The 18,906-nt window shown below is 40.4% G+C and overlaps 1 protein-coding gene across 1 annotated transcript; it reads right to left on the bottom strand.

Annotated features, from left to right (window-relative positions):
- Positions 1–550: 550 nt before the first annotated feature.
- Positions 551–18,900, bottom strand: LOC121952978 (lissencephaly-1 homolog B). The gene is made up of 11 exons (XM_042499870.1): positions 18,762–18,900; positions 9,517–9,803; positions 8,110–8,194; positions 7,916–7,990; positions 7,413–7,619; positions 5,421–5,589; positions 4,897–4,999; positions 4,420–4,648; positions 2,287–2,388; positions 2,039–2,195; positions 551–1,888 (listed from the first exon to the last, which is right to left on the bottom strand). The coding sequence occupies exons 2-11, from the start codon at positions 9,546–9,548 to the stop codon at positions 1,815–1,817; spliced, it is 1,233 nt and encodes a 410-aa protein (XP_042355804.1). The 5' UTR covers positions 9,549–9,803; positions 18,762–18,900; the 3' UTR covers positions 551–1,814.
- Positions 18,901–18,906: the final 6 nt, after the last annotated feature.

Below are 18,906 nucleotides of genomic sequence, written 5' to 3'. Positions count from 1 at the left end.
TTTATGTATTACAGGTAAGTATTGTGGTAGGTAGTATACATGTGGTTCACTGCAGAGGTAGGTTTCATGTAGGACTGTGGTTATTAAGAGTTAGTTATGTTGATATACATGTTGCCAACAGGTTAGTGCAAATATTTAGTGCAAATATTTAGTATAGTGGCATTATACTGCCATGACTTTCATGCTGAAGAGCTGAAATTGTTTCAAAAGTAAATCAAAAGATAGATGAATGGTAAAATGTTTACACAATATTCTTGTTGAAACCTCATAAATCTGAATTTAAGACAATTTAATGACTTTTATAATTGAATTTAAGACATTTCAAAACTTTTTAAAGACCAGCAGACACCCTCGCTGTGCCAGTGTGGTCACACAGCTCCTGTAATCACAGGTACATTTAACGTATTTAATGTGAGATGAAGTGAGAGATGTGCTGCAGTGTCTGACCTCACTATGAAACTGTGCGCTGGTAAATTCTGTCAGACTCCTCGAAGCTTTCCTTCACCTTATTTCACCTCCTTTTCCTCAAAAAAAAAACCAGACAAATAAATTACTTATATTTACAGAATTTTATTTCATTATGTTGCAAACAATGACATCCAGATATATTGATACACAACTTTTACTGTGCGTGTATGTGCATTTGTGAGTGTATGTGTATGTGTGTGTAAAGAGAGCAGTGAGACCACAGAAAGCAGAATGAAAATCCCGTGTGAGGGAGCCCTCAATGGGTTAACAAGGCAGAGATAGCGAGCAAGAGGGCACTGGGCGATTCTCTGGGGCAACATACACACACACACACCAACCTCATAAAAGGTGAGCAGACTTTTTCCTCTGTAAAACACACTTTTGCTATGGGCCGTGTGCCTGTGCTCTCAGCAGCTTAGGGATCATTAAGGTCCTGTGAGTGTCTACTAGAAAGCAAGTTTGTTAAAAGAGATGAAGTAGTATGAATGAACACAGTGGGTGAGAAGCTTTGCCTCCTCTCTCTCCTCTGACCATCAGAGCAGAGACGGTGGAGCGATTCTCCTGTCATAATATACAAACACGCACACACTCACACAATGTATACACACATGTACACGTGCACTCACCCACAGAACCTCGTGTGATTCAACTAGGGAGCTGCATCCGGCTTAATTTTTCTCCGACTTGTTATCATTTTCTCTTGGACAGCTTCCACTCATTCTCTTTTATGCTTACTTCCCTCACACCTTCTCTATCACCATCCACGCAGTGACAGACCACAACAATAGAGGCATGGAGTAAAACAAAACTAAACAAAACCTAAACCCCCTCAACAAGGGGTGCCATTGGTTTTTCGTGCACTGTCAGTTAACTGGAATCCACCTGCGCCAGCACACAAGGATATTTACCCTTTGACCTGACAGGAAGTCATGACAACAGTATGCAAATTCGGCAAATTTAACAGTATACAATTTTTTTTTTTGTTTGATTCACCATGCAAGGAATACTTCTTATCTTTTTGAGTGTGTTTATGTGTCAGAGATTGCGTGACATTTATTAAGCGTACCCTACATCCAGAATAATTTACATAAAAGGACAATAGTCATCTTAATAGGGCTGGACTGATGTAGGGGAGGAGGGAGGGAGAGGGGAGCGGACGGGGAGGAGGTAAAGCGCCATGGTCAACTATGGTTTGGAGTGCGAGAGGTGAGGGGCTGGGCGGGGTGTCAGGACAGGAGGAAGAGGGCTGGGGTGCAGGAGAGGGGTGGGACGGAGGGGGGGGGGGGTCTGGGGCTGCTTGTGGAGTTGGGGTTGGGGGCAGGAGAGGGGAAGAGATGGAGACGGTCTCAGCGGCACTCCCAGACTTTGACTGTCTGATCGACGCTGCCTGTCACCACGTAGGGAGCAGTCTTGTGGAAATCTGCAAGAGAGGTTAACATTTGTTCAGGTATGCTGCATTAAATATGAACTCAATAATTTAAACCATGAGGCTGAAATAAGTCTAATGCGATGTACAAAGTGACCAATTCAGTTTTGTTAGATGTGAGACGCTTTTATCACTGCGTCTTACCCAGAGAGGTAACAAAGTGTTCATGGGCACACAGGGTCTTCATGCAGCGTTTGTTCTTGTAGTCCCAGATCCTAATGGTTTTGTCATCAGCACAGCTCACTATGAATCTGCCTCCAGGATGAAACAAAACCCCACGTACCCAGTTGTCGTGTCCCACCTGAAAAGACGAGACTGATTACACACCACTGCCCTCATTCACTGGCAGCAACGCCGAGACAGTCATAGAAATTATCGTTTTGACGACTCACCAGAGTCATAAGGCAGATGCCAATGCTGACATCCCACATCTTAATTGTTTTATCTCTGGATCCAGAGAGAAGGAAGGGGCCAGGTTTTCCGCTCTTCTTGCTCTGAAAAACAGAGACACAGGCAGGATGTAAGAAACAGAGACTTACTACATAAAAAACAATACAGCAGTCTGTCACTGAGAAAATGTTTCTAAGATATGAAGAGATTTTCATGCTCCAGAGGCATGGCTTTAAGGATGGCAATGTCCGTCAGTCCAGATGAACTTCCTGACTTTTCATGTAGCACCATCATAGGGTTCAAATCTTAGGGGCCGATCACACCGAGACACATCCCTAGAGAAGCGTCGCTAGCAAAACCATTGTTTCCCTATTCCACTTTTGGCCACGTGCACACAGCCCCACTCCACAGGCGCTCCCAGCTGTTTTTCAAGAGCGCTTACAAGGCGTTTTTGGAGATGTCTCTCAATGTGATCGCCCCCTTAATTTGTCCATGACATTTGCGTTATGACTAAATACAAACAAAACAAATGACATTCCAATCAGCCTCAGTTGTACTTTGTGCTTACGGCTAATTAGCAAATGTTAGCGTGCTAACACACTAGGGGGCTGTGTTCACTAAAACATTTTTTTCCTGAGGCCAACTTAATATTTTTTAAGTTCTTTGCAATGGGAGCACTGGGTATTTACACTATGCAACAAACGCCAGCAGCGTGATGAGGCTCTGAGCATTTATTCTGTGCTGAATGCTGCCTGTTTGGCGTTCCTTCTGGTCTCCGTATGTCAAAAAATGTTTAACTGCGTTCATCACTGTCACTTTTTACCCAACCGTTCCATCATAGTGGAGGAGGGACAAATAACGCAAAGATCAACCGTCACAACTTCCGTGTACAAGTGCTGGACAACATTAACGGAGGAGAAATGTGTTAATTTAACTACACATTTTCACAGAAAAAATTTCGGAACTTTTTTTTTTTGCCCTACTTGCATATAATTGTAATTTTAGCTAGCTGGCCGATATGAAAGGAGAGCGTGAACGTAGGGTAAAAATGAACAAACGTATGTTTGCTGCAGCCATTCCTTCATTCAGAGCAAGTACACCAACATTTTTACTTCCGCAGATGTTCCATATGATTGCAACCAGACGCAACCAAAGCATCTCCGTTGAAAAAAATATATGCAAGGTTTTGTATAGAGCATTGTGCAACATCTGATGTAGGGTAGTTACTATGAACTGACCTGTGCAGGGTATGTTTGCAATTGTTATGTGTGGGGTATAGCACCTCAGTGAAATTATTTTATGTAGGGCGTCTGTGGTGTATTGATTGGGGGGGATACTGTGTATTAATTGTAGTTTGTTTAGATACGTGTGTGGCCATGTCTTTTATGTTTCTCTCGACCTGGTGTATGGATTCAGGGAAGATACTGTGTTAATTGTAGTCTGACTGTATATGTATGTTGCTGTGTTGCCAGTGTCTCTCATATGTCCAAGACAAATTACTCCTTAGGGAGACAATAGAGGCTAATCTTATCTTATTTTAAAAAATGCTATCAAATGCTCCCAGCTGAGCGTTTCCTGAGGAGTACCTGGCGTTTTTAGGCAGGAAAAAAAACGCTTTGGTGGACACAGGGCCTGAACAAAGATTGTAAAGATTATGGTAAACATCATACCTGCTGAAAAGCATGTTAGCACTGCCATAGTGAACATGTAAGCATAATGATGTTAGCATTCAGCTCATAGCTTCGTTGTGCCTAAGTGCAGCCTCACAGAGCCGCTGCCATGTCTGTAGACTGGGCTATAAACATAGATTCAGATATGTAAATGCAATGTTTTTAAAAGTCTCACAAGATAAGATTCACAGAAGTTTTCACTAATTCTTCTTTACAACTCCTCCAAATGTTCAAAGATGACCATCATCAAAAAAGCCTCACTGGCTTCACTGAAACAGTGCTTCTTCTGCTTCATGTTACAGTTTTATTTAATAAAAGTTTAGTGATATCTTATGAGGCAATCACTGCTTCAGTGCGCATCGGTCGCCTTTGCTCTACACAATCGTGGGAAACCCTCCAGCTGAACCCAAACATACACAAACATCCTCTGTAGGTAAATGTAGATCCTGCAGCAGCTGTACATACCTCTGAGCCTGTGGCCTCCAGGATGGTGGGGTGAGCACTGTCAGGGGCCCAGGCGATACACTCTACAACATGTTCATGCTCCCGCAACTCCGCTTTGCACTCCTTCGAGGTGACCACCCAAACACGCACTGTCTGGTCGTTGGAGCAGCTGGCGATCAACGAGCCGTCCTGGTTGGGACGCACCATCCTCACCCACTCCCTGTGGCCTGTAAATGTCTTCACACAGTACCTGTAGATGGAAATATTGAAAATAAATTCAATTATGAAAGAGCAGCTTTTAGCATAAATTAATCACAATCTCATGCAATATTATCAAGGACAAAATTAAAACCATAGGAAGGAAGATAGAAAATATGGAAATTGGATATAGGAAAAAAAGAAAAGAAAAAAATATGCTCAAAATGTAAAATTACATGAATCCTAATCTCTGCAAGAGCTTTAGGGGGGAGAGTTGAAACGAGGCACCCCCTCACTTACCCAGTGGCCACCTCCCACATCTTGATGGTCTTGTCTCTGGAGGCAGACACTATGTGGTCACCATTTGGCATGATGGCTACAGACGACACATTGTGATCGTGGCCTGGACGACACAATCAAGAGTTTAGTTGTGTAAATTGTCCGAGTTCAACTCAATATTTAAACCACTAAACCAGATGAGCCCAAAGTCACAGTGTACAAAAGCCTCTGAGATTTCTAAAATAAAACTAGCCCTTCATTAGAAACAACTTGGTGTTCAGTTTCTAAAAAAAAAACTAAATCCCAGAATCAGAAAAATAATTTATACTTATTTCTAGTGAACTGTAGCTACATGGACATTTTCCAAATTTTAGTGCAAGTCTTCTTGAGTATCATGAGTCTGTGATAAAACTGTGTGCTTAAAATAAAGTCTACAGTGACTACAATATATGTAAATCCATTTGCTGGGTCCATTTGAAAGCAAAATAATGCATAATTCCACCATATCAAATACTTCAATTTAGTAGTTTATAAATCTCTCTTACCATGCATCGTTCGGATGCACTCAAACCCCTGAAAGTCCCAAAGCTTGATGCTCATGTCAGCTGAACATGAAGCCAGGAGCTTTCCCGTCTGGTCAAAGGAGATGTCCTGCACAGAGTCTGTGTGGCCCTTTAGGGTTCGCTCAAAGTCTCCTGCCTCATAGTCCCACACCTAAAACACAGACAGTGACAGTCAGTCAGGGAGGCATTTCAGTCTGACCTAATTATCAAACAGAAAAATACCTGACTTAAAATCAAATGTGACAATAACATTTTAATTAAGTCTAGTGGCCTAACCACAAATATTGCTATACTGACATAATTAAGTGTCAAGTCCTCGGTCGTTTCATGGCTGTAAAATCAGATGACTATTTTTTTTCACACCACATTCAACAGGCAGGATGGGGTGCGGGTTACATAATGTCTTTTGACACTTAAGACGTAGTTTCAACTGTTAAACACAGTTTAAATGGTTCAGAATATCCTTTCAGAAAAAATTGTGTTATATACATTAAACATTCTGCTGACATTATTTCATCCATAAAAGGCCATGAAGGAAAGAAAGATGAGTTGAAAGAGAAACAGATTTGCATGTTTCCCAAGGTGCTGTGCTCTGGGAGTGTTGCCTCTGACAACACAAACATCAGCCTATCTCCACATAGATGAGCAGTGACAAAGCAGAAAAAAGAAACTGAGGAAGGGGGGGGGGGGGGAGGGAGAGAACGAGGGAGGGAGGAGGAGGATAAAGGGAGGAGGCAGGGGGGTGAAAAGCGTGTTGAAGCAGAAGCGCTGAGGATAAAAAGGGACAACAGCCTCAGATCTGCAGTACTGCTTTGATCTGAGGGGTCAGAGCTGCAGAGGCTGTGTTGTGGTGTGCTGAAACGCTCACTGATTTTGTCTCTAAATGCTGCTGCACGCAGCCATCGATTTAATATTCCTGCTACAGACACATTTTCAAAGCAGCGTTGTCCTTAGAAACAATTTGTCCAAGATTTTATATTATTTGAAGGTAGCAAAAGGAGCCTTAACAGTTCTTGAGTATACACAGGACCTCTCAATGGACAGATTGATGCATAATATATCAGTGTTATAATGCCGTTGTTTCTTGAAATTGACAGATATATGGCAGTGTTTTTGAGGCACTATTACAGAATGTCAAGATTGTGCCGTCTTGGTTTTCTTAAACTTTGAACTTTTTCTCTTTTTTTTCAAAATGATCATATTGTATTATCACACAATTATGCAATGTATCGATATCAATTCTCCCTGTGTACTGTCACACATTGGTAGAGAGTTGCCAGTTGCCAGATATAAAAGCCCCACAGTAAACCCCAGCGTCTGCTCAAACTGCCAAAAAAGTATCGACCATTCTGGAGGCTGCAGTGATGTGAAGTGTATTGAAACAGAAAGACAAAAATTAATGATACCATTCATGGGGTTCCTACAAACAGGGAAAAGTCAAATTCAAAGACTTTTTCAAACTGTTTTCTCCATAACCGTTTGTTCCAAGAGAATTATGCAAATTTGTAAAGGAGCAAACATGCTTCCAGGACCTAAAATGAACTTATCCTTAATTCCCTGGTTATCATTATTCATCGATGTGGTTGGCAAAGGACAAAGAAGCAGTAAAAGTCCTCCCTGCAACCAACAAACTCAAAAAATCTATTTGACAGCCCCAATACCACCATCATACCACCCATAGGGCACTAGAAAGTAATTTCAAGCAGTGCCATTCTTGGCTTCCATTTAAAACGTTTTCTAATACATTTCATAAAATGTTTTATCATTCTGCTCTCCTCTTAGTTATATTTAAGTGCTTTTTCAAGGACCAAGTTCAAAAATGTCTGATTTTCAAGATATTTTAAGGTATGAACCCTGTATTCATTCAGTGAAGTATTAAGGCAGGGATGTTGTACTGGATTGCATCAGATGTAGCTTAGCTGCATAAACTTGGAGCTTCATGTGTAAACCCTGTTTATAAACAAACACACACACCTTGATGGTAGCATCCTCTGAGGCTGTGACCATGACAGAGAAGACAGGGTGGAATATGACACGTGTGACCGGAGCACGGTGCCCGCTCAAGGCGTATCTCTCTGGGGGACGGGGAATCCACTCCTTGGGGTCTCTCTTCTGGCCCACTGGTCCTCCATGTGTCATCTCCTCCTTCGCTTCATTCAACTTTGACTCCAGCTCCATCACCTGAGGCAGGGTGGCGAGTCAAGGAGAGGAGGAGTCAGAAAAGAGGTAGCAATGTCATTATCACACTGTCCATCTGGAGGCTTAGATTTGTAATAAGATGAAATAAAGGTGTTTTTGTATTTACTTTTTTCTAGGATGGTGATGTCACACAGAATGGGCATTACATTACATGATGTACAGTATTTGTTATGACACATGGCCATGAGATGAGTGTACACACGTGAAATGTACAGTATTTATCAAACAGCTCTGGCAAATTTAAAATACACTATGAGCTTGCACACAATATTCCTTACCTTCTTCTGTAATCTGATGACTGAAGTCCATTTCTTTTCCAAAAGCCCTGCATACTTTTTATCTACCTCTTCATTCTATGAATGAAGAAAAGAAAAGACACTGAGAAAGGGATCAACATTGTTCTTCATAAAAATTACTGTGCAGTATTTTTTGTCATTTATGTTGTCATTTTTGTGCACCTGCCTGTCCTTACCATATCTATCTCTGCCTCTTTCTTGAAGGTGGAATAGGCCTCCTCGTATCCATTGGAACGGAGGTAGTCTGCTATAGCCCGGTTTCTGTGAAAAAGAAGAGGAATTAAATCGAATTTTAAAAAGGTTTTGGGTGTTACCCTCCGCCAATGCAAGTAGTCGGTGTTTCCTTTGATTAGGTGCAAAATTGTGACAAATGAATTACATTAATTTAAAAAGTAGCTCCACCTTAACAGAAATGCTGGTTCCTCCTTAAAAGAGAGGGGACCACACCCTGTATAACAGATGGGAGCAACAAGATTCAAATTTCACAGTTCCAGCTTAAATGTCAGCAAATCTGAGTGAGGGCCATAAGAAATAATCCCTCAGAGAAGAATACAAAACGTAACAACCGAATCACTGGGAAACTGTTCTGTGCTGCTATGGAAACCATAGACTTGCCACAAATAGAGAACACTGTGTGTGAACGACGCAAGGACAGCGCAACCATAAGCGCTTAAAAACACAACCATAAATATACGTATAGACTCGCACACATACACACAGACACGCACACACACACAGACGCACGCACGCACAACCACACATACACACACCGCTAAATAAATGACTGGGACAGCTCTTGTATGAGATGAAGGGTGAATATTTCATGAGTAACTGTGCTAAATTTAGGCTGCAGCTTCAGGGCCACTTTGAATGTCTGATAATTGTAACCCTTTCTGTTATAGACTTTGAATATAGGGTGGTACTGGCAGCAGGATTTCCCTAAATTTTCATTTTCCCATTTAAGTTCTTTTTTTAACTCATCAGAACATTAAAAAAATCCAGATTTTCTTGAACAATAAGGGAAACACCATGATGAGAAGATAATATGTGTGCTCTTATATGCCGTCTGCACTGGGGTGTTTTGAACTGGGGTGCATACCGTGAGATCATCCAGGCACAGAGCCTCACACATCCTCCTCCTCCCCATCCCCCTCACTTCTTTGCCCATGTCATGTGGGTTATGAAATATTCACTAAGTAGCTATCAAATGAAGCACCTTGAAGCTCACTTCTCTCCACATTTCCTCAATGATCCCACATTCTTGTAAAGCTGTGCACTTTCTCACAACATCAGCATTACGCTCTATTGGAAGACTTTGCCCAAACAGCAAAATAAATTCCCGTTTTCGATCAAGAGAGGAAAACATGTGATGTGCATTCGTGCATGAGGTCAAACTTCGAGGCATTGCTAAAAAGTCTACATGTATGTTAACTTAAACTCAAGTGTGTTTTTATCTACAAGTCTGTTCTTGTTTGCATGAGTAATGAGCACGCACGCGCGCGCGCGCACACACACACACACACACAGAGACAGAGAGACAGACACACAGACACAGACACACACATTTACATCCAGGCACTCACAGTTCATCTCTTTGTCTCTGTGACAGCACCATGGCGGCTGCTGTTCTCTCCCTCTTGGGGGAGGTGAGGGTGAGGTGATGTGCTGGGAGGTCTGCCTGGGAAGTTTGTGGTGAGGAGGTGTCCGATCCCTCAGTGATGTTTCTTCCTTCAGAGACTCAGGGGTGGCGAAAAGTGTGCCACGCAGAGGGAGGTGAACTGGAGATGAAGCTGTCAATCAACTGTTGGGATGAAGCTCCACGACTATTTACTGGCCAAAGTCTTTCTCACTGATGAGACCTGCCCATAACCTGATGAAGAGAGAAAGGAGAGAGATGTGAGTAAAAACAAATCAAACATACAAAAATAGTAATGCTGCGTTCACATTATGAGCAACATAACAACAGCTTGACCAGCTACATTATAGCAGTCGCTGCGGAAGTGTTGTTGGTACGCTCGTTACTAGAGGTCGACAGCTCATCTGCCTGACCGATTATCAGGGCTGATATTTGGCATTTTGCTGATTACCTGTATCAGCGTTTTATTTTAATGTTCGCAGATAAAATTATTTATTGATCAAGTGTGTATACTACACTCAATTCACAATATTGGTTGACCCCTACTCATTACTGTAGTTACGTCGTCGCTGACTTGTGCGAGCATGCTGTTTTCCACAAAGAACCTCGACTGAGCGTCAGCTAAAGTTTGTATTACGCCATGAAAATCTCTATGCTTATGATCAGTGTCTGAGCCCTATTTTGACATCACATTTCGTCATCCCCTATCATCCCTGCATGCGCAAAGAGGGACAGACAACAAACATGGTGTCAGCTAACTAAGCTGAAAAATGCAGCTAAAATCAAACCATATGACTGGCTGACGCTTTATCGCATCATTGGAGTGCTGAGAAAAGTTGAAGCTAGCTCTACTTTCATTTGTAGCGTGGCAAACCCATCAGCAGCGACTGATGGGTTTAGACGTCAGTCTGATGCTGCATGTCACCAGCTTCCACTGAAAATGTATTGTAGCCTGTTGCTTTTTCACTCGTGGTGTGAACGCAGCATAAGAGAGACTCAACTGATGGCAGCTGAAAATATAAATTCTAGGACTGAAAGAGAAATTAATGATTACATTTGGTTGACAACTTTCTATATGAGTAGGTTACAAGACAAGTTATTTAGAAAATATCTTCTGAAGTACAGTTTAAATGTTAACAAAAGAATATTAGATCACAGAGGCAGAAAAGGAGGGAAATACATCAACTTTTCAGTAAACAATGCTGGGAAGTAGGGTAAAAGCCATCGTAGGGGCTTTTTGTCATCCTCCTGTTCATTTTTGCACAAATCAAATCCTTTACTGCTGCAACAAAATTTACTAGATTACATAAATTCCCAAGTAAACTGAGAAAAACAAATTAATGTAAAAATGAAAACTAAAAAAGCAACTTTCTTCCTTCTGCACACCTGATCTGAACCTCTGGATGTTGCTTAAACAGTGATACCTTATAGAAGCTGACTTTGAACTCATTAATGTATCTCAGATGTAATCTTTTGGCTTCATCAAATGTGCAAGTGGTAAATGCTGACTTTGCCTGTGGATGTTTAAAACACCTTCTCTTGTTGATCTAAATTTTGTGACCATCCCAATAGAAGAGCACAGCTCATCAACAGCACACGCTGACAAATCAAAACACAACATTCGGTGATTGTAAAGCTAATACGACTACTCATATCCTGAGCTTCCACACTGCTGGCACCTGGGGCCACAATAGCACTAAGCTGCTTAGCGGCCAGACCAGACAACCTACAGAGTGTGTGTGAGTGTGATTGTGTGTGTGTGTCTCTAAGTGATAGAGACCACAAGTCCTCCACAGAGCTGACAGTGCAATGTAAAGAAGGGACGGGACGGTGGCTAACAGGATTAACCCCCGACACGGAGAGAGGATCTTGACAGCAAGCCGTCCTTGTCTATATTATTGTCTGGTGCATCGTTCTGGTCTGTTAAACCGTCCCTTGCCAGTTGCTTCTTCTAAACACAAAAGACTCCTCCAAGAAAATAAATAAAAGAATGATGCCCAATTGGAAACTGGTCACAGCATTTCCATTTTTTTCCTGCATATATTCTACTACTATGCACATGAGCACTTGAGCCGTTCCTGTTGGTGAGAGCCTGGCAGCCGAGCAGACAACAAAACATTTACCCAGGGACATATCTGAAGTGTCCTAGAAAGAACTCTCTTCTCTCCTGCCTGCAAACATGATGAGCGCTCTGAGCTGACAGGACAGAGCTAATGATTTTAGCTGAACAGCACTCTCAGCATGGTTCAAAAATAGCCATTTGACCAAACAGACCAACCTCCAAACCATTACATAACCGAGACAATCTCTGTGGCCTCTGCACCTGCGCGAGACTGCTGAAATTCACCAATCCGTGTTTGAAATATATATTTTTAGAAAGAACAAAGAAATGAATGAACAATCAATAAACAGTCAATAAAAGAGTATTGCACGAGTCCTCCAGTTATCACTACAAAAGGCAAATGTACAGTTATCTGGGTTTACAGCTAAACAGTGAGAACATGGTCAAAGTCATAAAAAGGGTTCAAGGTCCTGACTATTTATCGGGCTTATCAAAAAGAAGTAATGGAGAGAGGATTTGTTTATAATCTGTGCAATCCTTCAAACACTCCTTTTCTCCTAAAATGCAACAATTGCTTTTGATTAATTTGCCCAAAGATTATACCAAAAGAAGAGGAAAGCCTAAGCGTTTACAATGTTCTCATAAAATATGCATCTGCTCATGTATGGACAGCACCTGTGGTCAGTTCCAAGTGATAAGCACAAATTTTTGCTTGGGACTTCGACCTCCAGATACACTTTATTATTTCAGTATATGTCAAATTTCACATCTCTGTCACACAAGACGGTGCCTTTTGACAACATTATACAGATTAGGTGGTCTGGGGTTCAGCTTTGAAAGACAGTGGTTTAATTTTTAATTAGTGCTGAAACAGTCAGTTGACAGAAAAATAGTTGAATATACAACGTTGAAGGTGCTGATTCAAATCTATAACGTTAATAATCTTAAATTATAGATAGGACATCATATGAATGGAAATTCAACTGTGAGAACATGACTTCAGAATTAATGTAAAGCGATCAGAGGGAGAGAGGACGTTAGTATCACTCTGTTGGAGTTGGGAACTACAGAGCCACACAGCTGTACTGTGGTGTTACAGACAAAGTGGCGCTCCTTTTACCTCACAACTCTGCAGAGAGAACTCAAACCCGACACCAGACAAGCCTAACATCAACTTACTCATGAAATTACAATTTATTACTCTAGCAACAGTTGATTTGACCTGCCAACCGGCATTGTTTGTCACTTTGACAAGTGAAAGCAACGATCACTACCAGCTAAAATAGAAAGTTGTTTCCTGAATGTTTTGTACATTGATCTTAGCAAATAAGACAGAAGAGATAAAAGCTTTGTTTGCGTCAGACTGTCTGTATAGTAATATCATGGATGTACAGAGAAAAATTATATTTTCAAATGTCATCAAATCATTCTTCACATTAAAACCCTCTAGCCTCATTTTCTTTTGCAAATGGATAATGGTAAACTGATATGGACAAAATATAGGTGTACAGTCAAGAAAGGATCTGTTTTTTTCCCTGATACAGATCATGAGTTTTTGGTTTTTCAGCAAGAATTTACAAAAAAGACCACCTGTAAAACGATGACCTGGTGGCAGGTATAACCATCCATCGATCTGGATTGATATATCAATTCAATTAAGCAATTTGATCAATGCAAAGTGTAAACATGGATTCATACCATCATCTGAAGTATACGCCTTTATTTTGAAATTCTGCATCACCGTCAAACAGCGGCATGCAGATGATGGCAAGGAGCCAGGAGGAAGACGATGAGGATAACGCTATTTACTAGGGAATAAATCAGCAGCAGATTTCTGAGAAAATAAGGGTCAACAGACAGAGCATGTCATATGCAAACAATGAGGTTACTGGATTAATGGAGACGTACTGTATCTGCCGGGCTGGGCATCTCACTCCGCTAACTTGATGCAGCACCACAGCAACATTAACATTAGCAGCTCTGTTTCAACAGTATCATGCTGAGAAAACGTGCATGCAGGTTGAAATTCAACTGTGCTGTTCTGTCAGGAAATGCAGTAACTAAAACCAGCAGTGAGTAAGTAAAAGTATAAATAACACATGTCAATACATGTCACTAACCATTTGGCAAATTTATGCAATGTAACAGTGCTTAAGCTAATACTGGGCGATTAGCAAAATAACTTTTTTTTTTCCCCTTGAAAGCGGGCAGTTATCACTGAGCCGGATTTTATACTTTTGTTGAATGATCTTGTTGTTAATCTGTTTTATGGCTGTTGGGAGAAGGTTACCTTCAGAGCTTTAACAGAGCCCTGACGTTTTAGGAAAAAGATCATAACTTGGGTTCAACTGGAAACATTTCCTCCAGAAAGGTCTTTCTGACAGAAAGCCCTGAAAGTTAACTGATCCCATGTGCTGTTTGTGCGTTAGTGGTGTCAATTTAAAGTAAACTTTCCTGCACTTAACTGGTTACCCAATCATTAACAGCATTTATATGCTGCTTTCATCTTTTATGACCAAAAGCAAATAAGAAAGGGGCGGCAGCTTTTCTGTAACAGATTGTGTAAATGTGGCATATGATATAGTTTCATATCAAATGCAGACCTCTGAAATGAATTGAAAAGAATTAAAATCTGTCAAATTGTTGCCCGAAGTATCAATGTAAATATCATGATGGAACTGGTGATTTACACCCCTAGTGGCAGGAATAGCATACCCTGACGAGAAGGACCTCAGTTTGAACTCTAGTGTGGTCATGCAATAAAGTGACATATCTCTGAGCAAGAACTGACCCCAGCCTACACCTGGGGAGCATGACCAGATTGAAAGTGTGAGCAAAATAGAGGGGAAATGACAGTTTTCCCCCTTAGGACATAAATACATAATTTATTTTTAAAAATTCAACACGACATCGCGCTGGCCAGAGTTTCAAGCTAGGGGTTGTCTTTATAACCAAATGGAATTAAAAGGAATTAATTTTATGAGAAGGCCAGTGAAGACCTGCAGTTCTTATCATGTACAACAGATGAAAACCATTGACACTCCAAAATACGCTCACCAATTTTGGGACAGCGACCTGCAAATAGTGCTGGGCAAATACTAAATATGATTGTTGATCAATCTTCTGTTAATACTGTGATAGGATTGTATTTTGTTACCATTCAACATATTTCTGCCGTCTAATACAAATTTAATAAACAGATAAATAAAAGAACCAGATCGGACACAGCATCAGCAGATACTCAGTAGTTAATGACTCTGATCTGGCTAATGGTTAAAAAAAAGAGTTGATCAGGGCATCGTAAAGGAAAACATTTATAAATTTACTGACGACACGTGTCCATGTGGAGGATACACAGCATGACGACCACAGTTCATTTATCTGCCACTCAAGAAACTGAGATGTCACTGGGAGATCTAGCGGCCTCCCATCTCTCTGTATCCACTTAAAATCACAACACAGACAAAAAAACCAACATGCCTCTCCTACTCTCTCAATAACTACCAAATGTAACCACACTGTATCTTCCTGGCTTCAACTGTGAAATGTAATACGGTGAACAGATGACCTGATTAAGCTCCCATTAGGTTACAATAAAATATCAGTGTTCTGAGTAAAGACATCTTCAGATTCTCTCTGAAGATTTTAGCCATGATCAGCTAAACCAGTAGCATGTTCAGCTGTGATGTGACACACACTTAAACGCTTGTCTCCCAATTAAGAGCAGTTTCAATTCTGGCGTTAAAACTGCAACATTCAGAAATTGATTCTAAGATGTTTGATCCTCCAAGGAGACCATCTGACTCCATGTGCAGGGCTCTCCTCAAGATTACTGAGTTACATATCATTGTAAAATGTATACCTTTGGGTTGTCTGACTGTTAGTTTAAAAAAGCAAACAAAAACAAACCAAGCAGGTGGTACAACGTTGCTCTGCAACATAAACTTAGCTGAATGATTACCAACATTTTTACTTAATCTATCAGTATTTTTTTTTTTCAATTATTGTCAATAAAAATCCAGAAAAAAAGATTTAAAAAATATCCAACAAAGCTTTCTAAAGCCTGAGGTGATATCTTCAAAATGTCTTGTTTTGTCCCAGTAACAGTCCAATATTCCTTTTTTTAAATTTACAATGATACAACAGAAAAAAAGCAGTACATCCTCACACTGGAGTAGCTGAAATCAGAAATGATCATTCCTGCATGATATTTGACTTAAATCATCAATTAATAAAAATAATTTCTGATTTATTTCCTGTTATTCAAATAATTCTTTTATGGGCATTTATCTTTGTCTTTGAAATGCTTTCATAACTAACTAAATAAATAAATCCATATAAACTGTTTAAATTATAGTTTCAGCCTTTGTGGAGGGATATCACTTTTACATCATGATTACAAGTAGAGCCACACGGTTTACATGTCCTGACTCTTTTCTTATGAATTAATTCTCAAGTCAAAAAAACAGCTATGAGACCAATCGATCGCAGGCATCATTTGTGGCTGCATATCAAGCTTTTAGTCGTCATGTTTGTGTCAAGCTGTTGTTCAGTGCTCCTCCTTATGGGTGACCTTCAGGCCAAACAAGTCCCTGCTGGCACAAACTGAACCACGATGACAATGGTTGATTACAAATCCTGTAACTGTCAGCCTATACTACTTCATGACATTTGTTTTAATTAGTGATGTGTCCTCATAGCAGGGTTTAATGTGACTGCCCAACAATAAAAACACTCACTTTCAAAGTTTCTCAACCTTCATCTTAAACATACTGCTGCATGTCATCAATGCAACCAGTCATGATTTGATGTGACAAGCCAGTGACAAAATTTTGAAACAGCTTAGACAAAATATCAAAACATAATACCAACAATGTTTGATTTTCCATGCACCTGTACTTCATCTGTGTGATTATGATGCAGGGTAGGCATTTGCTATAACTATTCTTTTTTTTTTTTTTTTTTTTTTTTTAATTTGGTTCTTTCTTTAAGCATGGGTTTGACTATATAGTACTTTGGCATGGATGTCTATGTTGCTTTCTTGTTATGTTTATGAAGTGTTTAAATATAATATGTACAAATGTTGTATACTGCTGAAAAAGGAAATGCATACTATGTATTGGTGTTGATGGAAACTAAAAAAAACAAAGTTCTAAAAAAAATATGTTTGGTTTTCCAATAAAATAATAAATATTGTACTTAAATAAGCAGAGCTCTGCTGATACTTGGACAAAAAAATAGAGAGCGGGGCAGCAGACTGAAATTCAGCAGAAACAAAAAAACATTCACTGCACTGCAGACACCTAATTGAATTCAAAACATCTAAATGATCAAACCCAAAGATACAGAAGTGCTTTAAAAAAATTAAGCTCACATAGAATATTTTACCTACTGTTCTACAGACAAGGGCCCTAAGATTTAATGCTGTATAATAGCTGCTACTGAACAAGTAGGCACTCACTTAGGCAGTTAAATTGAGCTCACGAGACAGATTTGTTCATCTCATGTGAAATCTGTATAGCTTTTGTTGATGAACAGTATTTCGTACTGATACTTGTCAAGTCTCCACCCTGATTGTGGTTCATCAAACCTTGGTGGATAAGGAGTATGCGGTATGCATTAAAACAACCCATATTGGCTTGTTATCAACACAAGATGTCAAGATATAATGTGACAGGGCAGTGACATAATGTTGAAATAGCTCTGACATCAAAACATGTTTGATTCCCCAATTGAATAATAAATATTTTACTTAAACAAGCGTAGTTCTTTTCATTCTTAGAAGGATTTAAAGTGGGGATGGAGGATGAAATGTGGCAGAAATAAAATATTCACTGCACTCCAATCAACTTTCTGAGTTAAAACATCTAATAGATAAAACCTCGAGATACAGGAGTGCTTTGAAAAAAAAATTAGTTAATATAGAACATCCTGAAATACACCCTGAAAGGTTTACAACCTATTATACAGACATAGGCCCTAATATTTAATGCTATACAGTAGCAGCTACTGCACATTTAGGCTACTGGGAATTCAATCAGACAGTAAAATACAGCTCATGAGACAGTTTTGTACATCTCACGTGAAATCTGTTCAGCCTTGTTGATAATCAGTATTTCGCACTGATCCTGGTGAAGTCTCCACCCTGATTGTGATTCATCAAACGTTGGTAGATTACCTTAGAGGAGCTTGCAGTTTGCATCAAAACCACCCCAATCCGTGTAATGCTGCTTAAATATTTAATAAAACAGCACTGAGTTCAAAATCTGTCTCGAGTGACGTCTTTCCAAGCTTCGATGGCCACAAGGGCAAAGTTGCAGCAATGGCTCAGCAACGCCCTTTCCAGCTAACGTTAGCTTAGCATGATAACGTAGACGTTAACCGGAGCTGTCACTTTGAGCAAACTGGATTTACACTACCACAAAGCCACCACACCAAAACACACAAAAGGGCGTTGGTCCACACGGACAAGTGGCTAAACAGCACCGATTATTGCTGAAAATAAAATAAGATGTAACCGTTGCAATTTAAGGGGAATTGGATGTGTAACCCAAGTTTGATTACAGGGCTAACACAGCAACGTTAGACAACACTAGTTTAGCTGTTAACGTTATTCACTGAGAATTTTCCACAAACAAATAGAGTCAACGGTCAGCATTTGATTTACGCATTTTCTACCAACATTATAATATTTGCTGTGAAAAATACGGCAGCAGGCTGACAGCACCTTAGTTAGCTTAGCCGGCTAGCGTACCACGTTAGCTCATCCCCAAAGAACTTCCATAAATAGACGCTGCTAACGTTAGCCAAATGCTCAGCTAGGCTTCACAACAAGTGTCTCCATACAAACCACGTACTGACCGAGAGGCGCCGAACTGCTCTTGAGATGACAGTCACATTCACCCTCGTTGAATAATATCACAGATAGATCATCCAGACACGCAGTCTCGAAATCGATGCTCCTGTGAATGCCAACTTTGCCACTTAGCCTAGCTTAGCTTTCGGCCTCTCCGCCATTTTGAGATCGGAACTGGAAAGCGCAGACACTGCAGGCAATTCGTCGTCAAAAATAACAAGTCTTTCAAGTGCCAAAACAAAAATGTGGCCGCGTGTAAAAACTAACAACTTACCCTCTGACAAATGGCCATTCTCATATCTCCTCGAGTGGTCTAAAACTGCGATGGGAAGCCCTGGTTTTGGTGTGGTACTGTGACTTTTCACATCACCCGGCACGGTCAGTCAGATTTTTTCTCCTCCCTGGTGCCGCCGCATTCG

This window comes from Plectropomus leopardus, chromosome 13 (genome assembly GCF_008729295.1).
Source record: "Plectropomus leopardus isolate mb chromosome 13, YSFRI_Pleo_2.0, whole genome shotgun sequence".
NCBI classification, from domain to species: domain Eukaryota; kingdom Metazoa; phylum Chordata; class Actinopteri; order Perciformes; family Serranidae; genus Plectropomus; species Plectropomus leopardus.
Note: the sequence above shows the minus strand (reverse complement) of the source record. Positions and strands in the feature narration are given on the sequence as shown.

What these genes read in the sequence shown, in the direction of transcription:
- LOC121952978 (XM_042499870.1), bottom strand. Translation starts at nt 9,548, where the DNA reads ATGGTGCTGTCACAGAGACAAAGAGATGAACT. An exon ending in CAGAGACAAAGAGATGAACT is followed by an intron (nt 8,195 to 9,516) that starts GTGAGTGCCTGG and finishes TCTTTTTCACAG; the next exon opens with AAACCGGGCTATAGCAGACT. An exon ending in TCATCAGATTACAGAAGAAG is followed by an intron (nt 7,620 to 7,915) that starts GTAAGGAATATT and finishes ACCCTGCCTCAG; the next exon opens with GTGATGGAGCTGGAGTCAAA.